We start from the raw sequence: 18,101 nt of genomic DNA on the forward strand, positions 1-18,101 counted from the left end.
CTGCTTTGGAAGAGATCTGATGATTCTTACCTGTTTCAGGTGGACCAAACAGAAATGTGACTGTGAACCACACTCCTTCCTCGGGTGATTGGGGCTTATCCAGCTCAAAGGGCAGCAGAATGGATCCTGTGAGTTCACACTCCATGGGAAGACCCGGAGATTTCAGTGCTTCTTTACCCAGACCTGCGGTGGGGGCCTCAGTGCCCACCTTGCCTCTTAGGTCGAATAGCATACCAGGTACACGGCCAGCTTTGCACCAGCAGCAGCAGCAGCAGCAGATGCTTCAAATGAGTGAGTGTTCCTTTTATTTAAAAAAGAAAGCTGGGGGACTGGAGAGATGGCTTAGTGGTTAAGCGCTTGCCTGTGAAGCCTAAGGCCCCTCGGTTCGAGGCTCGATTCTTCAGGACCCACATTAGCCAGATGCACAAGGGGGTGCACGTGTCTGAAGTTCGTTTCCAGTGGCTGGAAGCCCTGGCACGCTCATTCTCACTCTCTCTCTGTCACTCTCAAGTAAATAAATAAAAATGAACAAAAAAAAAAAAAAAAAAGCTGGATTGGAAGGATGGCTTAGTGGTTAAGGCATTTGTCTGCAAAGCCAATGGACCCTGGTTTGATTCTCCAGGACCCATGTTAGCCAGCTGCACAAGGGAGTGCACTGGTCTGGAGTTCCTTCGTAGTGGCTGGAGGCCCTGGTGTGCCCATTCTTTCTCTCTCTCTCTCTCTGTCAAATAAATAAATAAAAATAAAATATTAAAAAAGAAGTTACATTACATGGTAATTTTCACTATTGGCTTACTTGACAATTCCTCTTTCCATTCTCCCAGGGCCTGGAGAGATCACCATGGGTGTGGGAGTCAACCCCTACAGCCAGGCACCTCCACCCAGCCAGCCAGGTTCCTGGCCAGAGGCCATGCTGCCCATGGAACAAGGTCCTCACGGGAATCAAAATAGGTGGGACTTTATTTTGTGACTGGGTAGGAAATGGTGGTCTCGAAAGAGAATTCCACAGTTCCCTGTCAGTGAAATAACGGTTACCATCTGCTGAGGCAGCAAACAGAGGCATTGTGGGAGAGGCGTAGACAGAACTGTCCTGTTCGCCGTCAGGGCCATCTCCACTCAGAGTTCCACGGGCCTTCCTGTGAGCTGGTCATCTTCCATAGTGAGTGTCTCCCAAGGAACGAGACAAGTTAGCAATAGTTGGTATGTTCCCACAGGTTTACAAATGATATTCCAAAGTAACTCTTAGTTTTTCTTAGAATTAATGTTTTCATTAACATATATAGTTTCTTTATTTTCTTTTGGTTTATCAAAGTAGGGTCTCTCTCTAGTCCAGGCTGACCTAGAATTCACTATGTAGCCTCTATATTTTATACATACATACATACATACATACATACTTACTTACTTACTTACTGTTGCCATCAGGTTCACATTGCTGGTAGAAATCACCCAACAAAGTGCAGCTTGTGGGGAAAAAGATGTTTATTTTGGCTTATAGACTCGAGGGGAGGCTCCATGATGGCAAGGGGAAACGATGGCATGAGCAGAGGGTGCACATCACCCTCTGGCCAACATCAGCTTTACAACAGGAACAGGGATGTGTGCCAAACACTAGCAAAGGGCAGCTGGCTGTAACACACATAAGCCTGCCCCCAACAGTACACCGCCTCCTGGTATTAATTCTCATATCTCCATTAGCTGGGAACCTAGCATTCAGAACACCTCAGTTTATGGATGACACCTGAATCAAACCACCACACTTACTTAATTTGAAAGAGAGGTTTATGGATTGGGGGGGGGAGAGAAAGAAGATTGAGAAAGAAAATGGGCAGGACAGGCCATTCAATCATTCCAAACAAACTTCAAATGCATGCACCACCTTGCGGGTATTGGGGAATCGAACCCTGGTCCTTAAGCTTCACAGGCAAGTACCTTATCCACTAAGCCACCTCTCCAGTCCCTGAAAATTATTATTATTATTTTTTTTTTCAAGGTAGGGTCTCACTTCAGCCCAGCCTAACCTAGAATTCAGTATGTAATCTCAGGGTGGCCTCGAACTCACAGTGTTCTTCCTACTTCTTCCTCCCGAGTGCTGGGATTAAATGCATGTGCCACCACACCCAGACTTTTTTTTTTTTTTTTTGCTTGCTTGTTGAGGGCCAGGATGGTCTTGAAAATTGCAATGTAGGAGTGGAGCATTCTAGCCCACGCCTTTTATCCCAGCACTTGGGAGGCAGAAGTAGGAGGATCACCATGAGTTTGAGGCCACCCTGAGACTAGATAGTGAATTCCAGGTCAGCCTGAGGTAGAGTGAGACCCTACTGCGGGGAGTGGGGAAGATTAAAAAAAAAATGGTTAAATTTTGAGTGGGGCTGGGCTGGAGAGATTGCTCAGCAGTTAAGGCACATGTCTGCAAAGCCTAACAATCCTGGATTTGGTTCCCTAGTGCCTACATAAAACCAGATCTGTGAGTTTCCACTGGCTGGAGGCCTTGGTGTACCCATTTCCCCCCTCCTCTCCCCTTCCTTTCTTCTTCTTTCCCTCCCAGTAAATAAATAGTAAAAGTAAATACCCTTTATTCTTCCTTTACTTTCTTTCTGTGGTTCTGGGGATCAAACCTAGAGTCTTACCAGTGTTAGCCAGAAAATCTACTACTAACCTGGACCCCCAGCCCATCTGACTGCAAGTGTCTTTCTAGGCCTCTTCTTCGGAATTCCTTGGATGATCTCCTTGGACCACCTGCCAACCCTGAAGGCCAGAACGATGAAAGAGCCTTGCTAGACCAGTTGCACACACTCCTGAGCAATACAGATGCCACAGGCCTGGAGGAAATCGACAGAGCGCTGGGCATTCCTGAGCTTGTCAGTCAGGTGAGTTGCATCCATGCGGAGCTGGGTGAGAACGTGCCCATGAAGCTGGACACGACTTGTAAGGAAAGGGCCCATAGTTTTCTTATTATTGTGTTCTTAGATAACATCTAGAAACTATGGCTTGTGATGTTTCAAAAAGGTGGTAACCAAAAAGTGATCTGACTAAATACCTATGTAGTTTTAAATTTATCTCACTTACTTTATGTTATTTAGAGGTAGGAGGATTGCTGTGAGGCCAGCCTGACACTAATTCCAGTTCAGCCTGGGCTAGAGCAGCAGCAAGATCCTACCTTGAACTTTCCTACCCGTCCTCCCAACATTATTTATTTGAGAGGGAGTAGGTGGGAGAGAATGGGCACGCCACGGCCTCCAGCCACTGCAAATGAACTCCAGACATATGTGCCACCTTGAGCATCTGTCTGTGGCTGGATACTGGGGAATCAAACCTGGGTCTTAGCCTTAACTGCTAAGCCACTCTCCATCCCCTACTTTTTTTTTTTTTAATTTTAAGTTTTATTTTTTCTTTATTTATTAGAGACAGAGAGAGGAATAAACAGATACGTATAGAGAGAATGAGCATGCTAGGGCCTCTAGCCACTGCAAACGAACTCCAGATGCATATGACTTGTGCATCTGGCTTATGTGGGACCTGGAGAATCAAACCTGGGTTCTTAGGCTTTGCAGGCCAATGCCTTAACTGCTAAGCCATCCCTCCAGCCCCAGCCCCTACTTTTTTTTTTTTTTTTTGATGTAGGGTATCACTGTAGCTCAGGCTGACCTGGAATTCACTATGGAGTCTCAGACAATCCTTCTTCCTCTGCCTCCCAGGTGCTGGGATTAAAGGCGTGAGACACCATGCTCAGCCTCTGCCCCTACTTTAAAATATCTGCTGTTCATGAGCAACTTGCTATCCAGAATGTACCCAGTACAGGCAGGCTGCTTTCATTTTAGTGTCGACAAACTCATTGACCACTGTGGTGGTAAATTTGAGCACCATCATACTCTCCTGCTTCTATCAAGTCCTTATTTTTTCTTTTCTTTTAAGAAGTTTAATATATAAACAGTAATTTGGTCATGGTCCCATCCCTTTATCCTGTTTTTGTCCACCCTCTGCTGCTTCCCTCCCACCCTCTGAGGACCCTTCCTTTTCAGGGTAGTTCTTCCTCTGTTTTGTTTGCTCCTTTCTTTGTCCTCCATGTCAAAACATGGATGCACTCAGAGCCGTGCTGGTCGTCTTGTGTGAGTATCAGTGGATCCATGAATGCACCAGTTTTTGTTGGGAGGATAGCACGCCATAGTCAATCCACACATCTTGTGGCTTTTACATTCTTTCTGCTCTCTTTTCTGCCATGTTCCCTGAGCTTTGGAGGACAAGGTAGAACTCTCATTCAGTGTTGAGCTCTGGACACCCTCTTACTTTCTACTTTGATGAGTTTTGAGCCTTTCTGTGTCCGCCACCATCTCTGCGGGGCCATTTCTCTGGCCAGCAGTGACTGTGGACTCACGTTCTCTCCAGGACTGCCTCTGCCAGATGCCCTGAGCCCTGGCTCGCGTGACTGAGATGCTTGTCCTGTGCTAAGCCCTGGGCCTTCTTCCCTAGTCATTTTGATGAGTCTTGGGTCCCTTGGTATTTGTTGCTATCTGTAAAAAGCAGGTTCTCTAGCTAAGAGGAAGGAGAGCTTAAACAGGCGTGCTGACAAGGCTGTTTGGTGGGCGTCTCTGTGTAGCCAAAGGACGATGGCAGCTTGCTGTGGAAGTCTGTGTCCTTCCAAGTCATGGGTTTTGACTCCATTCTCAGTACCAGGCATGGATTCCCTCCCACTGAGCAGTGCCTCTCATCCAGTCAGAGCAGTGGATCACCCCCATAACTTATGTGCCACTGTCTCACCATTGGGTTCATCTTGCCTGTTTTGTAGCTTTCACGATCCACTCCTTGTTCTAACTGCAGATGAGTTTTCTCCCCCAGCAGCCCACAGTGCCTTCCATATTGTGGAAAACAAAAAGCGAGGCCTGCCAGAGTGGCACATGCCTTTAATCTCAGCACACGGGAGGAAGAGGTAGCAGGATCTCTGAGTTTGAGGCTACCCGAGACTGTATAGTGAATTATAAGTCAGCCTGGGCTAGAGTGAGAGACTGCCTTGGCTCTCCCCACCCCCACAAAAAAAGCTGCAAAGCAGGACCCTCTCCCCCCCCCTGCCCCCCAGAGCTCACACTTCTCTGCATACCTTTGGGCTGAAATCAGTCTGCCCCGTGACATGCCCCCCTGCAGCAGAAGCCGGCCTGCTAGAGGATGAAGTTGGAAATTTGTGGTCATGGTGGCGCACGCCTTTAATCCCAGCACTCAGGAGGCAGAGGTAGTAGGATTGCCATGAGTTCGAGGCCTGAGACGACATAGTGAATTCTAGAGTGAGACCCTACCTGGAACAGCCCCTGCCCCTCCCCCAAAAAACCCTGATTCTATAGGGTTATACATTCAAGCTGCCACAGGGGGGCGCTGAAGAGCATATTGAGCTCAGGTTGGACGTGTGCCAGGGATATACAGAGATCTTGAATTTCCTTTAAAATGGATAAGAGTGTGGTCTGTGTTCTCATACAGCTGCAGACAGTAACACACTTGATCTTGCTCCCCCTGCCCCCTCGCCAAGGTAGGGTCTCACTCTAGCCCAGGCTGACTTGAAATTCACTCTGTAGTCTCAGGGTAGCCTCGAACTCATGGTGATCCTCCTACCTTTGCCTCCGGAGCACTGAGATGAAAGGTGTGCGCCACCACGCCCGGCTTTTGATCTTTCTTTTGGACTTCAGAGACATCACTTGTGTTGACTTTTCACCCCCATTCTCCAGGACTTGGTTGTGGTTGCTTCCTCAGAGGCTCTTCACTGTTCCTTTATGTTTGATGTTTCAGGGACAAGCTTTGGAGCCCAAGCAGGAAGCTTTTCCAGGCCAGGAAGCAGTGATGGTGGATCAACAGGCAGCGCTGTACGGGCAGACATACCCAGCCCAAGGGCCTCCAATGCAGGGAGGCTTTAGTCTTCAGGGGCAGTCACCATCTTTTAATTCCATGATGAACCAGATGAACCAACAAGGCAGCTTTCCTCTCCAGGGAATGCACCCCAGGGCCAGTGTCATGAGACCGCGGACAAACACCCCGAAGCAACTCAGAATGCAGCTTCAGCAGCGGCTGCAGGGCCAGCAGGTGACCATTGAGTGCTTGGCTTCCCGTGTCCTCGCCTTGCTCACTTGGGCTTTAGGCTGTGCTGTAGTCTTCACCTGTGTGCACGTGTGTGCACGTGTGTGCACGCACAGGGGAGCCACCTGTCTCCACCTCCCCGGCCTGGGATTGCAAATGCGTATCACATCAGCTTTTTCTCATGCGTTTCGTGGGTTTTAACTCATTTGCTCCTGCTTGTGACAAGCACTGGACTTACTGGGCTATCTCACAGGCTATTTACTTTTCTTACGTTTGCATAGAAAGCAATAGGTTTCATTATGGCGTTTTCAAATAAATTTGGGTGCTGTACCTCTCCTCCCTTGTACCTTTCCATCCTCAATAATCTCTGAAATGGGGTGTTAGGGGTTTAGAAATAGAGTTTTTGGACCCCAAACCCCAGGTTTACATTTGTATTTAGCCAAAGAATTAGGCAAACCAAACTCCTTCCTTCTCTCTCTTATTTAAATTATTTATTTTCAAGGAGAAAGAGAATGAGAATGAATATTGGGTGCACAGGGCCTCTAGCCACTGCAGACTAACTCTAGATGTGTGCAGCACTTGGAGCATCTAGCTTTTTGTGGGTACTGGTTGGTAGGCTTTATAGGCAGGAGCCTTAACTATTGAGCCATTTCTCCAGTCCCTGAAAAGCAATTTTTTTTAAAGCATTTCTGGAGTTGGTTTCTGGTGGCTGGGGGTCCTGACATCATTCTCTCTCATTCTTTTCAGTGGATAAATAAATAAAAATTAAAATTTGAACTTTTTATTGATAATCTCCATTCATATTGATTATACCATGATCATAATCCCTTTATACCACCGTCCTTACCCCCTGAATCCAGCCTCCACTGAATCTGTTCTTTCCAGTTATTCTCTCTTCTATTTTGACGTCATTTGGAAAAAGCATTTCTTTTTTTAAATTGTTTGAGGAAAAGCATGGGTACACCAGGACCTCCTGGCTACTGCAAATGAATTCTAGATGTGTGTACCTGCTGCTTTATATATCTGGTTTTCTGTGAGTACTGGGAAATTGAAACTGCTCTGGTTGACTTTGTAAGCAAGTATCTTTAACCACTGAGCCATGTTCCATCCCATTTTAGGTTCTTTTTTTAAATTTTTATTTCTATATGTTTGAGAAAGAGGGAAGGAGGGAGGGAGAGAGACAGAGACAGAGAAAGAGAGAAAAAATGGGCATACCGAGGCCTCTAGCCATTGCAAATGAATTCCAGATGCATACACCACCTTGTGCGTCTGGTTTACATGGGTCTTGGGGAATCGAACCTGGGTTCTTTGGCTTTGTAGGCAAGTGCTTTAACCATTAAGCCATCTCTTCAGCATTCCCCCCACTTGTTTACGTGGGTGCTGGGGAGTCAAGCCCAGGTTACCAGGTTTTGCCAGCCAGCGCCTTTAACCACTGTGCCATCTCTCCAGCCCCTAAAGATAACAGTTGATTCACTCCCACTCCCATTGTTTCTTCGCGTGCCAGCAACCTAGGTAAAAATCCATCAAGTTACGTTTGCATGTTCGTTTTTCCCCCCAGTGCCAAATGGCAACACTTTACATGTTGGTGAGAACTTCCCAGCATTCCTCCTGTTCAGGACCAGCTTGGTGAGGTTGGAGATAGTTCCGTGACCTCACTGGGTGGCACTGAGAAATTTCAAAGCCATCTGGAACCTGTTCACATGCTCCCCCTGCATCTTGTCTCTCTCCAGTTTTTGAACCAGAGCCGGCAGGCACTTGAGATGAAAATGGAGAGCCCCACTGCTGGTGGTGCTGCTGTGATGAGGCCCATGGTGCAGCCCCAGGTGAGCCCCGCACGCGCCCCGCACGGGGCTTCCTTAGCCATGGTGCAGCCCCAGGTGAGCCCCGCACGCGCCCCGCACGGGGCTTCCTTAGCCATGGTGCAGCCCCAGGTGAGCCCCGCACGCGCCCCGCACGGGGCTTCCTTAGCCATGGTGCAGCCCCAGGTGAGCCCCGCACGCGCCCCGCACAGGGCTTCCTTAACAGAGCAGGCAGTTCTGAGTTTCTTGTGCTAGGTGACTCTGCTCCATTGCACTTTCCTCTTGCATTCTTTCTTGTGCTGGTGGTGGTGAGAATTGCTGAGGAGGGGGTTCCTTCATTTAAACCATCTTGCTGGGTATGGTGGCCCATGTGCCTTTAACCCCAGTGCTTGGGAGGCAGAGGTAGGTGGATTGCTGTGAGTTCAAGGCCAGCCTGGGACTACAGAGTGAGTTTCAGGTTAGCCTGAGCTAGAGTAAGGCCTTACCTTGAAAAACCAAAATCTAAAAACAAGCCCACATATCTTAACCCCTCTTGTGCTCACTTAGCTTTGGGGGAATCTCAAGTAGCAACTGTGTAAATGCTTCTGTTCCTGCATGTGGAATATGTGTTCACTGGGCACCTGTTGCAGGCAGGCTCACACTGCTGGCAGACATCACCTGACCAAGAGCAGCTTTTGGGAAAAAAGGGTCTATTTTTGCAAACAGACTTGAGGGGAAGCACCACAATGACAGGGAAAATGATGGCATGAACAGAGGGTGGACATCACTTCTTGGCCAACATCAGGTGGATAACAGGAACAGGAGGGTGTGCCAAACACTGGCAAGGGGAAACTGGCTATAACACCCATAAGCCTGCCTCCAACAATACACTGCCTTCAGGAGGCGTTGATTCCCAAATCTCCATCAGCTGGGAACTTAGCATTCAGAACCCCTAAGTTTATGGGGGACACCTGAATCAAACCACCAAAGCAACTGTTAGAAGCTACAGGTAGCAAGAGAGAAAACACAATCTGATTCACGGTGCTAACCTGTGAGACCACCAGCTTCCCCTTGAACTCGTGGGCTTAGCCTATTCTGCCTTGGTTTCCCTCTGCTTGCACCATAGGCTGATGACACTATGCCTGGCTCAGAAAGCTTTTTGTCATAAAGAATTGTATGTTTCCTTTTTCCTTTAGTTTCACAGAAAGAGATGGGGGGTTTTTCTCTCTGATACCTCACATTTTGTGAGGATACTGCATGTGCAAAACTGGTTGGTTGCTGTCCATGTGTAATTGCATTCCTCCTTGGGTATTAGCAGGGCTTCTTAAATGCCCAGATGGTCGCCCAGCGTAGCAGGGAGCTGCTAAGTCGTCACTTCCGACAGCAGAGGGTGGCAGTGATGATGCAGCAGCAGCAGCAGCAGCAGCAGCAGCAGCAGCAGCAGCAGCAGCAGCAAGCCCAGGCCTTCAGCCCACCTCCCAGTGTGGCCGCTTCCCCCAGCATGGACGGCGTCTTGGCAGGAGCTGCGATGCCACAGGCTCAACCACAGCAATTTCCATATCCACCACATTACGGTAAGCCTTCTAGTGGTTACGCCTTCCCCAAACTAGTGTCACTAATGTCAGAGTGCCACTAGATCCGTTTTGCATGTTCACCCCATCTTGCTGCTTCCTAAGCGCACTTCAGAACCCGGGGGCGGGAGAGACAGCTTAGCAGGTCATTCAAGTGCTTGCTTGGGAAGGCTAAGGACCCATGTGGTCACTCATGCCCACTAGGTGGCGCAAGCGTCTGACGTTCTGTTTAAGTGGCTTGAGGCCCTGGCATACCAATTCATTTTCTCCCTCTCAAAAGAAAATGCACAAGGTGGTGCACACATCTGGAGTTTGTTTGCAGTGGCCAGAGCCCCCTGCCTTTCCCGCCCTCCTATCTTCTCTGTCTCTGCTTGAAAATAATCAGAACAAAAATGTCTACTATAGTATCCAGCAAAGTTGAGGCAAGTGGATGATTTACCATAGTTGAGTGTTTTTTCAGGTCTCTTGCGCGTGCTCTCTCTCTCTTTTGCCCCTTGGATCTTCATTTGGGAGAAAGTTTACGGAATTCTTCCCCTTTCTTCTACCCCCCCGTCACCCTCATTTTTTGGGAAGCAGAGACTCATTCTTGCCCAGGCTGGCCTGGAACTCAGGGCAGTCACCCTGGGATTAAAGTGCACACCACCAGAATGGCTCCTTGTCTCTTCTTACATTCCCAGTATAGCACCCTATCTAATGGCTGACCATATGTTCAAGCCTGTAGAGGCATCCATTTCATGGGGTTTTTTTTGTGGGGGGGTTGGTGGTATTTTTTTTTTTTTTTTTGGTGGTGGTATTTTTATGGCAGTGTCTCACTGTAGTCCAGGCTGACCTGGATTTCACTAGTCTCAGGCTGACCTCAAACTCAGTGATCCTCCTACCTCTGCCTGCCAAGTGCTGGGATTAAGGGTGTGTGCCGCCACGCCTGGCTTGTATGGGCCTTTTGTCTTTGTATGTATGTTTGGTATGAAGAGGTGTGGACAGGTGCATGCGTCCACTTGGAGGCCATAGGCAGGAACATCGGGCCCACCTCCATTGCTCACCTCATGCTTTCTTGAGAGGAGGTCTCACGCGTTGCGGAGCTTGCTGTCTCTGTGAGCCCCAGCAATTCTCTGCTGCCTGCCCCCCACAGAATTGGGGTTGCCGGTGTGCGTGTGCACACATGTGTGTGGCCATGCTCAGCTGCTTACCCCCGCGCTGGGGAGTTGCACTCAGGCGTTCCCAGTGTCTCAGGCCCTCATGATTGTTGGGACAACTCTTACTTGCCACCTCTCTGGCCCTATGTGGGCTGTCCAGTTCTTTTCCTTGGTTACTAATAATGCAATTCTGCTACGGTTTAGCCTTTGTTAGGAGCATGCTTGGGTAAAGATGTCTGCTGGGGGAGTATGCATTTTAGGGTGCAGCCCTGACCTCCGGCCAAGAGTCTTTGACACAGAAAAACGGCTGAAGTTACTTCTCACACGCCTGATCCTAGGTGGGGTCTCTCCTTTTGATGGTTTTTGCGTTTTTGTTTTTTTAGGTAGGGCTTCACTGTAGTCCACGCTGACCTGGAATTTATTATGTAGTCTCAGGGAGGCCTTGAACTCACGGTCATCCTGTTACCTCTGCCTCCCGAGTGCTGGGGTTGAAAGCATGCACCACGACGCCCTTCTGCTTTTGGTTTTTCAAAGTAGGGTCTAACTCTAGCCTAGGCTCACCCCCAGTTCATGGCAGTCCTCCTATCTCTGCTTCCCTAATGCTGGGATTAATGGCCTGCGCCACCATGCCTGGCTAGGTGGTTAGTTTTTGTTTTTATTTTTTATTGACGACTTCCATGATAGGTGGTTAGTTTTGTAGTCAGTCTTGAGCCCGAGTTGTCATCTTAGTGGCACCTACCTTCTCTGCTGACTGCCGAGCCCCACTCCTGACCAGACCCGCAGCCCTGATTAGCAAGGGGAGGCTCCAAGGAGGCAGCACGTGACCAGACACGTCTTTTTCTCTGCAGGAATGGGACAACAACCAGATCCAGCCTTTGGTCGAGTGTCCAGTCCTCCTAATGCAATGATGTCATCAAGAATGGGTCCCTCCCAAAATCCTATGATGCAGCACCCCCAGACTGCACCTATGTATCCGTCCTCAGAGATGAAGGGATGGCCATCAGGAAGTGTGCCCAGAAATAGGTAACAATACGGAGTTTATGTACATGGCTAATGTCAAGTCCAGGGGAGGGGTCATGGTTTTTGTTTTAAATTTTATTTTATTTCTTGTTTTTTAAATTTTTTGTTTTTTATTTATTTATCTGAGAGCAACAGACCAAGAGAGAAAGAGGCAGATAGCCAGGACCTCTAGCCACTGCAAAGGAACTCCAGATGCGTGCATCCCTTGTGCATCTGGCAAACATGGGTCCTGAGGAATCGAGCCTCGAACCGCTAAGCCATCTCTGCAGAGAGATATTGAGGGGTGGGGCACACCGGGCCCTCCAGCTACTATAAATGAACTCCAGACACATGAGCCCCCTGTGTATCTGGCTTACGTGGGTCCTGGAGAATCGAACTGGGATCCTTTGGCTTTGCAGGCAAACGCCTTAACCGCTAAACCATCTCTCCAGCCCCAAGCAGTTTGTTTTTCAGTCCTATTAGAAAGTGCATCATTTGGCTTGTTTTGAGGTTCTTCTGTAGCATGCACGTACCTATTAGGATATTGAGTATTAGGGTCTTGACAGCTGTGAAAAACAGAAGGCAGGCTGTCAGGAAGTTTTTTTTTTTCTCAGTGTTCTCTGCTAAAGTCCCATGGACATTTGACAAAGATGGAGGTAATATCATGCTTTCTTGGCAGTTCCTTTCCTCAGCAGCAGTTTGCCCCCCAGGGGAACCCTGCGGCATACAGCACGGTGCACATGAACGGCGGCAGCAGTCAACTGGGACAGATGAACATGACTCCCATGCCCATGTCTGGCATGCCCATGGGTCCCGATCAGGTATGCGAGTCCAGTCTTTGCCTTTCTCAGGCGGCCACGTCTCCTGTACACACCCAGAGCCTCGACTGTACATGTCCTCCTGACATTGTACTTTGGTTACTGGCGTTAGATCCTCGCGGTGATGGGGAAGCTAGAGAATCGTGAGACTGTTGCACGCTACCTGTGCAGACGTGGGCTGTTCTTGTGTTGTTTGAGCGTGTGCCTGACACAGGCTTCCTTCTGGTTGTCAACAGAAATACTGCTGACGGACGCCCTGGGCCTGCAAGGAACCACTGTACAAATGACGCTGCCGGAGGCGTGGATCGTCCCGAGCTGAAGGAGGTGGCTGAGGCCTCGGGCTCCCCTGGCGGACCCCGGTGGTCGTCAAGCAGGACTGCAGCTGAGGCAGAGTCTACCTGCACCCCCCTGCCCCTCCCCCCCCCCCAGCGTCTGGGCATCGCGGGGTTCCACACAAACACCTTTGGCTTTCTGCCTCATCGGATGTGATTCTGGAGACGGGGCACACTCCTGACCACACTCTGCCATCCCTTCCTTCTGCCTTGCTAGCGAAGCCTTCCAGCCCGTGTCGGCGGGCGAGGCCTCTCGTGCAGTGCCGGGCAGGGAGCACAGCCCGCCTCCAAGAGTTTTGTCACTACCAAGTAGTAGTTGTTGACCTGTCCAGCGGAATTGGCGTTCTGTGTTTTTGTCCCTCACTGATGGTGTTCCTAGTTTTTTGTTGTCCTAGGTTTTTCTCTTGAAGACTTTCATTTGGTCCTAACGTCCTGTCATACTCAAGGACTCTTTGTGGATGTTCAGTGGCTTTGCAGAAGGGAACATAAGGCGACAGTATTGAATCAGCAGCAGTGGCAAGTGTTTCACGTGCCGACGTGCAGCTGAGCGCACTTTATCTAGAAAGTCGTGGATAAATGCAATATTCTGGAGTCAGCAAGGAATGGCAAACCACATTCCTCGTTTTTGTCTGCACTAATCTGTTGGACAAGAACTGTGCTTTTTTTTTTTTTTTTTTTTTTTTAAAGTACTGGTGTCACCCTTTGCCTATATGGTAGAGCAATAATGCTTTTTAAAAATAAAATTCTGAAAACCCAAGGCCAGGTACTGCATTCTGAATCAGAATTTTGCAGTGTTTCTGTGAATAGATTTTTTTTTTTTGTAAATACGACCTTTAAGATATTATATTATGTAAAATATGTACATACCTTTTTTGTAGGTCACAACGACTCATTTTTACAGAGTTTGTGAGGCTGAGTATTTAACATTGTCAACTGCAGTGCACCTTGTGGTGTGGCCGCAGACGCCCAGGGCCCACGGCCTGGGAGGTGTCGTGGTCCGGGCGGCCTTTCTGTCCCAGCCGCGGGGACCTCACTCTTTTCAGTCTCCTCATCGAGATGCTCTTTTTTTTTTTTTTTTAATAGTAATCCTTTGTTTAGATGTAGGCATTTGCATTTTTTAAAAATTCCTCTACCAAACTTTGCACTTTGTTAATTTTGGGGGAAAAGAATAGATACAGGGAAATGAGCTTAATAAAAAGAAATTAAAAAAAAAATCAAGCAGTTTGATTTCCAAAGGAATCTTGAATCTTAAGCAGTCCATAAATTAAATAATGATAATTTTCAAAGATCTGTTGCTTTGTCATCCGTTTTTGAGTGATTTGGGCTGCCAGGACCTGAAGCCCATGTTGAGATTGTGGGCGCCAAGTCCGTGCTGTGGTCCTGGCGCTGGCTTGGCCATGTCATCCTGCTCTGCGCTTCCACTACCTCTCTCGTCCAGCGCCATGAGTATCTCTTGGGGAGCTCAGTACCTGCCAGTTCCGTTTCAGAACTGTGCTCTTAACTGAGAGCCTTGGCACCCCTCCCTCCTCTGCCCACACTCCCCACCTGTCCATTTGTTTCTTCTTGACGCTCATTAAAGTCAGGTTAGAGTAGGGAAGAGACCAAGAGTTGAATGAAGTTGAGTTATTGGGGTTATCTGTAAATTTCAAATGTCTTTGCTAGCCTTGTTGCCATTTTCTAGTAATAACAGAGCCAGCTAATTCTTTGACATTTCACACATTTAGAAAATCTAAGTAGCTCTGATTTCTTGGAATAAGCGAGGTCTGTAGAAGTCCACCACTGATGTGGACTTGATTGTTCAGCAATGTGTAGCCACTGTGAGCTTTTCCTTCTGAGCACCGACCCTCACCGAAAACTCCAGACTAACTCCACAGACGTCCACTGCGTGTGCTGAGGCCCAGCCAAGGGGGTCTCCTCAGCCCAGTGGTGGGTGTGGCTGTGTGTGTGTGTGTGTGTGTGTGTGTGTGTGTGTGTGTGTGTGTGTGGTGGGGAGGCCAGAATGCTGCTCCTGCCTCTCTTAACTTTTAAACTACCCAGAACAAAATTTTGTAACTCTTTCCTAACTCCAGGCTATCCAGAAAGCATCCCCTTTTTTGGTATGGTTAAAAAAAAAAAGATGTTTATTATGTTTTTATATTTTCTACTTGATTTTATTGGTGCCAACTCAAAATCTTAATTTTAATAGATGAAATCTGTGAGAATTTGTTTTTCTCTATCGCTCTGTAATCCGTTTTGGATAATGTCTTTGTACTCCCGTTGCCTGCCTCTCCTCTCCTCTCCTCACCTCCCTCCTGTAACTAGGTGTCTGTTGGGTGGACAGTATAAGCAATCTTCTCATCTGTTTTAGAATGTGGGATATTTCCAGTACCTACTTTTTTTTTTTTTTTTTTTTTTTGCTGAATCCAAAGATATATAAATAAAAGTATATTTTATGAAGATCAAGATACTATTAAGGAAACACGTTTCTTCCTTGACAAAACATAAAACAGAAGTTGCATTTGTTGATGGTCATGTCAGGATGCCGAGTTTCTGACTTGCGGGGCGGAGCGCCTCCCACGGCGCGTGACTGGCCAGATGGTGGAGAGGGTCTTCCACGCACAGGGAGGTGCGGCTCAAAGCAGGCAGGACTGCCCAGCTGCCCGTGTGCCAGCCCAGGTCCCTTTCACTTGCAGAGAGCAGGAGTTTTGTTCCCGAGGAGGTTGTTCACAGGGGCAACGCTAGACAGAGCTGCCCCCACCACCCAGGCACACCATTCAAAGCTGGCACGGGGTTTGTGTACCCCTGTCTCCCTGTCCTTTCTCTCTTTCGATGTTTGGATTTCTCAAGAGGATGGAAATGTCATTCTGAGATCAGAAATTGAGAATGAATTCAGTGTCAAAGTTTACAATAATGGTCACAAAAAATTGAAGTCGTTCTTCGCACCGCAAAGACTTTCTGAAGCAAATGGTCGGCTCGTGCGGCGGGCGGTGAGCTCTGGCTGCCGCTGCCGCGCAGGCCGCCTGGATGTCCTTGTAAATAAAGGTTTCTGCTTCCCAGCCGAGTCTGAGCGTGCTTTCCCTCCGCACGTCCCCGCTGGACCAGGGGCGATGAGCCCGTGTCGAACGGCCTGGCTGCGGCTTTGGTGATGTGAACTAGTTTTTCCACGTCGGGGACTATTTGGGCGTCTGAGTACCATGGAAGTGTCTCTATAAAACACAAGTGTTCACTGCTGAGGAAAGAGTTGGACTGGGACGGTGTGCTTTCATTACCTCTCCCATCCTGGACCCACGCGCCAGGTCACTCCACTCGGTACACAAGGGTTGGCTAAGGTGAACTGCTTTTCAGTTGACCAGTACTTTTCTTGGGGGAGGGGGTTCGTGTGCCTCACATGCACCACAGTGCCCATGTGGAGATCAGAAGACGACTTTAGGGTGTTGGGTCCTTACCTTCCACCTCCTCTGAGGCATCTTTTCTCACTGCTCACGTCCATGGCTGTGTTTACCTGGCCCGCTGCTCTGTGAGCTTCTGGGAAATTGTCACTGTGCTGGGACTACAGAAGTCTATGACAGCCTGTGGCTTTTACTGTGAGGTGTGGGCACCTGAACCTCAGTACTCAGGCTTGAGTGACAAGTGCCTTATCTGCTGAACCATCTTTCCAGCCTCCAACAATAATACTTTCGAAAAATTAAGTCCAGAGGACAGGAGAGGTGGGTCAGCAGATAAGATCTCTCTCTCTTTCTCTTTCTCTTTCTCTTTCTCTCTCTCTCTCTCTCACACACACACACACACACACACACACACACACACACACACACACAAGGATCCAGGTTCCATCTCCAGCATCCATGTGAAAAGTTGACCATGGCCATGTGTGCCTGTCGCCTCCTGTCCTAGGGGAGGTGGAGACCAGAGAATCACTGAGGTCCACTGGTCGGCCAGACAGATGGAAAAATGACAGCCCCAGGTTCAGAGACCCCCGTCTCAAGGAAACAATGCAAAAGAGTGATAGAGCAGGAGACCTGACTTTCTACTCTGCTGTGTGCACAACTGCACACACGCACACACACTATACGTGCACATCACACCACACATACACAAATGATAAAAAAAAAAAAAAACGAAGTGCCAAAGGTGGAGTGAGACTTAACCGTGATATCCCTTGGAGTGTGGAACGTTTTAGCCACTAACGACCAGTGTGCTTGCCTTCACGCTTACTTCCAAAGCAGGAGCCAACAGTACCGCAAACGATTTACAACCGCTCCGCCCCAGCCCCCACGAACAAAAGGAAAAAGGTCCCCCCAAATTAAAAGATTACTTCTTAACCAACAACTTCACATTGGCTTTGAACATTGAACGACAACACTTAACACTACAAATTCTCTTTACAAATACAATGCCGTTAAAACATGGGGCACATCATCAACTTGGATTTTCAGGACCTTAAAAATAAACCAAACCAAACCATCTGTTCTGGAATGTATGGCAGGAATGAATGCTGGGCGGGAACATAAATGTCCCACATGGGCAAGGGATTTTCTTTTATACTGGCCACAGAGCGTTTATTGACACCACCACTCTTGGAAATTGGGATTTCTTATTGGTCAGATTCCCCTAGAAGTTCCCGTGTTGGTTACATGTAATAGTCACATATACACAGCGAAGGCAGTGTCTTTAGAGGCAACCAGGGTTACTGTGCTAGATACATGGTATTTTTTGTGCTATTAACTCTGTCACACTGTGTACTGTGTTCAGTATCCTTAAGTTGCCCCTGTCCTGCTTTTTCCGTTTCTTCTTTGTGATGAAATCAAAAGAATACGAAGGTTAAACAAGGTTGCTTTCCCCCATGATTTAAAAAAAAAAAAAATTCCAGAGACTTTTACCCCTGGAAGAAATTTCCATGAGCATCAGTGCTGTTTTTTTTTTTTTTCTTTTTTTTTCCCCATGTGAGTCTCTAGACGGTGAGCGGCGACTTCCTCATGTGAAATGCTTTCTGCACGGCCATGAGGTGTAACCAAAGCAAAGCAGGGGCAAAAGCGGCTCCCCGAAGTCTCCGCTCCTCACAGTTATCTTCCAGGGTGTCCCTGTCCCAGGCCTCCCGGCTTCCAGCATGGACGGGCCGCTGGGAATCACATGGTTTCGCACGCACGGCCCCGTACAGCCGCGTGAGGCCTCTCGGGATCGGAGGTCCGTGCCTGCAGCTTCCTAACCTTCCCAGCCTTCCCACAGCTGTCCCCTGTAGAAGGAAAAGAAACTCCTTGATAGAATCCATATCATGCTATGTGGGATTAAAAAAAAAAAAAAAACATCAGTCCTGCAGCTGCACAAGCTTTGCTTCAAGGATGTGGCTACTGAAATTTGAGTCTTTCTAGCTCACTGGGGAAAGGGTTGTTTCCCTGACTCCTGCTCAGCTGCTCACTTATCTACTTAGTGCCTG

General features: G+C 48.3%; 2 protein-coding genes across 7 annotated transcripts in view; one reads left to right on the plus strand and one right to left on the minus strand.

Annotated features, from left to right (window-relative positions):
- Positions 1–13,974, plus strand: part of Ncoa3 (nuclear receptor coactivator 3) — a 96,128-nt gene extending 82,154 nt beyond the window's left edge. The window contains exons 15-23 of one of the 2 annotated variants that reach the window (XM_045155905.1): positions 40–291; positions 825–951; positions 2,699–2,870; positions 5,773–6,063; positions 7,788–7,880; positions 9,151–9,409; positions 11,388–11,562; positions 12,218–12,359; positions 12,593–13,974. In XM_045155905.1, the coding sequence (XP_045011840.1) occupies positions 40–291; positions 825–951; positions 2,699–2,870; positions 5,773–6,063; positions 7,788–7,880; positions 9,151–9,409; positions 11,388–11,562; positions 12,218–12,359; positions 12,593–12,604 (1,523 nt within the window). In that variant the 3' untranslated portion in view covers positions 12,605–13,974. The remainder of the gene's footprint in view (positions 1–39; positions 292–824; positions 952–2,698; positions 2,871–5,772; positions 6,064–7,787; positions 7,881–9,150; positions 9,410–11,387; positions 11,563–12,217; positions 12,360–12,592) is intronic. The other variant, XM_045155906.1, reaches the window with a different exon arrangement.
- Positions 13,975–16,799: 2,825 nt separating this feature from the next.
- The window catches only part of Sulf2 (sulfatase 2), a 110,249-nt gene continuing 108,947 nt past the window's right edge, over positions 16,800–18,101 (minus strand). For all 5 annotated transcript variants that reach the window (XM_045156436.1, XM_045156434.1, XM_045156438.1 and 2 more), the window contains exon 21: positions 16,800–17,900. In XM_045156436.1, coding sequence (XP_045012371.1) covers positions 17,870–17,900 — 31 coding nt within the window. In that variant the 3' untranslated portion in view covers positions 16,800–17,869. The remainder of the gene's footprint in view (positions 17,901–18,101) is intronic.

Source organism: Jaculus jaculus, chromosome 8 (assembly GCF_020740685.1).
Source record: "Jaculus jaculus isolate mJacJac1 chromosome 8, mJacJac1.mat.Y.cur, whole genome shotgun sequence".
Lineage (NCBI taxonomy): Eukaryota > Metazoa > Chordata > Mammalia > Rodentia > Dipodidae > Jaculus > Jaculus jaculus.